This window comes from Microtus ochrogaster, chromosome 7 (assembly GCF_000317375.1).
Source record: "Microtus ochrogaster isolate Prairie Vole_2 chromosome 7, MicOch1.0, whole genome shotgun sequence".
NCBI classification, from domain to species: domain Eukaryota; kingdom Metazoa; phylum Chordata; class Mammalia; order Rodentia; family Cricetidae; genus Microtus; species Microtus ochrogaster.
Genome location: NC_022014.1, coordinates 63,355,136 through 63,360,701, shown reverse-complemented (window position 1 = coordinate 63,360,701; position 5,566 = coordinate 63,355,136). Strand labels below are relative to the sequence as shown.

The 5,566-nt window shown below is 39.1% G+C and overlaps 1 protein-coding gene across 1 annotated transcript in view; it reads right to left on the bottom strand.

The window, feature by feature from the left end:
* The window catches only part of Trim37 (tripartite motif containing 37), a 129,787-nt gene that overhangs the window by 99,380 nt on the left and 24,841 nt on the right, over positions 1-5,566 (bottom strand). The window contains exon 9 of the mRNA XM_005350477.1: positions 1,043-1,167. Within this exon, the coding sequence (XP_005350534.1) occupies positions 1,043-1,167 (125 nt within the window). The remainder of the gene's footprint in view (positions 1-1,042; positions 1,168-5,566) is intronic.

Genomic DNA, 5,566 nt, shown 5'->3' with positions numbered 1-5,566 from the left:
TAAAAAAAAAAAAAAGAAAAGAAAAAGGCAAATAAAGGATGACTAGGGCCTTCAAGGGAGCACAGCAGTAAAGGCCCTTACTGCCAAACCACACCCTCAGAATTCAATTCCTTAGATCAAAGCTGTCCTCTGGCCCTCAAGAGCACCACAGCACGAAGAAACCACTTCCTAATCCACATACAAAGGAAAGACAGGAAGTGTAGACACCCGTGAAGTCAGTAAGATAGTTGTTTTTTTTTTTTAAGATTTATTTATTTATTTATTATGTATACAACATTCCTTCCATGTATGCTTGCATGCCAGAAGAGGGCACCAGATCTCATTACAGATGGCTGTGAGCCACCATGTGGTTGCTGGGAATTGAACTCTGGACCTCTGGAAGAGCAGTCAGTGCTCTTAATCTTTGAGCCATCTCTCCAGCCCCAAGATAGTTGTTTTCTATGGAAAATGGAGCTTTAATTAAAGAAACATTCTAATTCCCTTTCAATTTCCCTTTACAACCAAAAGTGTGACGCCATCACAGTCTTAAAAGTTATGCTCTTCTTTCCACCAAGTAGATTCTGGTAAACCAGTTCAGGACATGAAGTAAAAGAGCCTTTACCCACTGGGACATCTCACAGGCCTTTCGTTTTGAGATCAGATTTATGAGTTTACCAGATTATATCACTGTAATTATTAACAGTACCTTAAAAGGAGATGGTTAGCTAGTAATGTTAGCACACACCTGTAACCCCAACACTTAGGAGGTGGACATAGGAGAACCAAAAGTTCAAGTCCAGCCTCAGTTACTTAGTGAGGTTAACTACGCTTGGCTATATGAAACTATTTCTTAATGAGTTGAGAAAAATAGTTTATTCGGTATCTCTTGAAGCCACTTCCATTCTCCAGGATATTTTCTCATGTTTCCTTAATAAATCTATATTTGATCTGTTTAATAAAAAGAAAGGAAAATGAAAGGAAAAGAAAAAAAATAGCTTATTCAAGTGCATACCATTATATATTCAAACTTAAAATGGAAATAAAATTTTAAAACTGGTTATACCTGGTAAAGTCTGGTGGAACAGGTGTAGTAACAAAGGATGCCATGGGTTTTCGGTGAACTTGCTGGAACATCATTAGGATCTCTGAGCTCTTAGATATCAGCTCGCTCTTACTGCAAGACCGCAACTGTGGGAGGAAAAAACAGTATCTCAACCAACAAAAATATTCTTCAATGGCACTTCAAAATTTTCTAAGGGGTCAGGTGTAGAAGCCTGTACCTTTAATCCCAGAATTTGGGATACAAAGGAAGAATTGTTTGAGTTTTATGCCAAACTGGTCCTCACAGCAGCTCCAGGCCAGTCTGGGTCTACATGTCAAGATCCAGGTCAGCCAGGCCTACACAGTAAAACCTTCCCCCAAATAAATAAGAGAATTTTAATTAAGAAAAATTGAGGCCAGGTGTGGTGGTACATACCTTTAATCTTACTCCTTGGAAGATAGAGACAAGCAGATATCTGTGAATTCAAGGCTAGCCTAGTCTACATAGTCAGTTTCAGAGCAGCCAGGAAACTAAAGACAGTTGAGAAGAATTAGCCTCTCCAAGGGATGAGCCCCCTAAATGGCTTTTCAATACAAAGTTCAGTCCTGAAGTCATACACACAAACAACAAAAATGTATTCAACAGAGTGAGTTTTTATATAACAAAGAAAAAGGAGTTACCAATGTGGGGAAGCTTGGTAGTAGAAGGGAAGAGACATGAGAGAGGATGGAAATGGAAGAAACAAAGGAAAAGAGGCAAGTGATTATATTTAATTATAATATAAATAATTATATTTTAATTAAAATGTATTAAAAATAACATTAAAAACAGTGAATAATTTCAAAGCTAATCTGGTTATTTAGTGAAAAAATTAAATTAAGAATAAAATAGTCAGGCCTTGGTGGTGCATGCCTTTAATTCTTGCACTCAGGAAGCAGATGCAGGCAGATCTCTGTGCCAACCTGGTCTACAAAAGTGAGTTCCAGGACAGCCAGGACTGTTACACAGAGAAACCCTGACTTGAAAATCCAAAAAAGAAAATAATAACTTTCAGGAGCAGGGATGTAACTGGGCTGGTAATAGTTCTTGCCTAGCATGCAAGGAGCCCTAGGTTTAACCAGAGCTGGGCAGAAACTGAGTCTGTGAGCACACACTTAGGAGGTAAAGGATTAGAAATTCAATGATATCCTACAGTTCTATGAGGAAACTGAAATCAGTCTGTGCTTACATGAGACTCTACCTAAAAATAAATATAATAGGAACTAGAGAGTTGGTTCTGTGGTTAAGAGCATTCGGTCTGGCAGAGGACCCAGGTTCAGTTCCCAACACCAACAAGGTGGTTCAAAATTTTCTATAGCTCCAGTTACATGGGATCTGGCACTCTCTTCTGGCTTCCTTGGTACCAGGCACACAAGTGGTACATACACAAGCAGAAATTATGACATACATATAAAATAAATTTAAAGAAAAAATTTAAATTGCAAAGTGGGTTTGAAAAATTAAACTGCAGACTCTAGGCTTCTTTGCAATTTAGCAACTAAATCATTAAATTTATGGGATTTTAATAAAATCTCTCCTATTTTAGGGTTAAGTAAAAAGCAACTGCGAATATATTTTCACACTGATACAGTTAAACTACTTTATATATTAATGAGCAGATACTCCTTTAACAACAAGCATTTCTAATTAAATGTGGCCTCTAGAAATGCTAATGTCATACACATATATCACACATCAATCTTATCAGTTCTTAAAATATTAAAGTCAGAGATAAAGAATGAGAAATGTGGGCTGGAGAGCTAGATAGATGGCTCAGAGGTTAAGAACAATGACTCTTCTTCCAGAGGTCATGAGTTCAATTCCCAGGAACCATATGGTGGCTCACAACCATCTATAATGAAATCTAGCCTGCAGGGGACCAAACAAGGCCTCTGAATGTGGGTGGCAGTTGCGTACCTTGGTCTTTCTGTGGGGTTGCTGGCAGTGTGACCAGGATCTATGCCTGGTGCATGAACTAGTTTTTTAAAGCCAATACCCTTGATGCAACGAGGAAGGGCTTGGTCCTGCTTCAACTTGATATGCCAAGCTTTGACTCCCCGTGGGAAGCCTTACCCTCTCTGAATAGAGAAGGTAGGGGGAAATGGGGTTGATATATAAAATGAATTGAGAAAAAAAAAAAGATTATGGATTTTGAATTCAGAAAAAACAGTCTGAAGTTCTAGCACTTTACACTACAATTTGGAATAGTATCACCACTGCTTGTTTCAACTGGCTTATTATAAAGACCATGAGGCAGCTTTGAAAAACTATGTATTATTGGCCAGGCAGTGTGGCGTACACCTTTAATCCCAGCACTCGGGTGGCAGAGGCAGGAGGATCTCTGTGAGTTTAAGGCCAGCCTGGTCTACAGAGTAAGTTCCAATACAGCTATCACTGTCTCAAAAAAAGAACAACAACAACAAAAAAACACAACAACAATACCTGTGTATTATTATGGACTGAACTGTATCGTTTATCATCTATAATTTTATATGATGTGGGCCCAAACCTCTAGTCCTCAATTATATATGAAGATGAGCTGATTAAGCTAAAATGAGCAACCAGAGCTCACAAAAATTTCTGTGAGACCTCAGAGAAAACAAAACCCAATAGCGCTTTGGTCTTGAACTGCCTGAATCTAGAATTATGAGAAGATTTCTGTTGTTCAAGATCTGTGGGATTCTGTCATTCTGTCATTCCAGCTATAGCAAACAAATACAACTTTAAAGTTCTCTATGGATGATATTCAATTTACTCAAAGGGGCAGGTGCTACAGAATGTCACCAACCTATAGAGCTACTGGAGGTGACAAAACACTTAAGAGGTGAAGCCTGGGCCTAGAGAGATGGCTCAGGCACTGGCTATCTTCCAAAGGACCTGGGTTCAATTCCCAGCACCTACGTGGCAGTTCACTACTCTAACCCCAATCCCAGGGGATCTGGCATTCTCACAGGCATACAAGCAGGCAAAACCCCAAAGTACATAAAGCAAGAAAGAAAGAAGGAAGGAAAAAGAAGAAGATGGATCAAGGTTAGACCATATCTTGAAGGGCATATTGGAACTCTGGCCACTTTCTTCATTCCTAGCGCAAGTTAAACGTGTTTCTTGCACCGTGATGTACATACTGCCTTACTATGACCTCCAAAGCAACAGAGGCGCTGGTCCAAGACCCTCTGAAACAGTGAGGAAATAGGCCTTTCTTTCTCTTAGTTTGTCCAAGTAACAAAAAGTTAACATAACTCTAGCTGAGATAAACAAGAAAGAGTTATAAAAACTTAACAAAAGGGGGCTGGAGAGATGGCTCAGCGGTTAAGAGCACTGGCTGCTCTTCCAGAGGTCCTGAGTTCAATTCCCAGCAACTACATGGTGGCTCACAACCATCTGTAATGAGATCTGGTACCTCTTCTGGCCTGCAGACATACATGGAGGCAGAACATTGTATACTTAATAAATAAATAAAATTAAAAAAAACAAAAGAAAGAAAATAAAATTATAGGCCAAAGATTTAAAGAGAACTTAACAAATATGGACGGCAAGTAAACATAAGAAAATATTCTCAACACCATCAATCACAGGCAAATAGAAATTACAAGGGGATCATGAGAGGGAGAGCCTTCTGTGCTATACGGCAAGTTCCAGGATACCATGGGCTTAGGTATGTATCAAGACCCTATCTCAAACAAACTAACAAGAATGAGAGTACTGAGAAGAAATACTAAATACTAGCCAAACTGTCAATCAAGTATAACGACAAAATAAAAATGTTTTCAGACATGCAATAAAAGGTTCATTCTGATTAGCTATCCTGGGAAGCTACTGGAAGTGCAAAACCAAAGCAAATGAATAAACCAAGTCTATAGCAGCCACAGAAACCAAGAAATAAAGATTCAACACAAGAAAAGAAGAAAATTTCCATTAAAGAGACCCCTGGGGGGCAGCTGCATAACAGGTACACAGAAAAACACAAGCATTTCTATCTAGGTCAGTGAGGTGGCTCACTAGTAGAAGTGCTTACCACTCTTACCCAAGTTCAACTATCAGAACCATGTGAACAATCAAATATACACATACATACACACACACACACACACACACACCTTTAAAACACAAGCATTAGAAAAAAACAAATTTGAGACAAGTGAATGTAACAGTATTTATGAGATATGTTTTACTTACTCTGCTATGCTTAACTGACCCCAATAAACTTGATGAGGCAAGAATTTTTGCCATTTTGTTCACTGGTATATCCAAAACATCTAAAATGGGGCTGGAGAGTCATCTCAACAGTTAAAAAGTGCAGACTGCTCTTGCAGAAGTACAAAGTAAAGTTCTCAGCACCCGCACTGGGTGGCTCACAACCACCTATAAATACAGCAGGGGATCTGACGCTCCCTTCTGGCCTCCACAGGCACCAGCACTCACATGCATATACCCACACATGTATTTAAAATATTTTTCAAATCTGAGGCTGGAGAGATGGCTCAGAGGTTAAGAGCATTGCCTGCT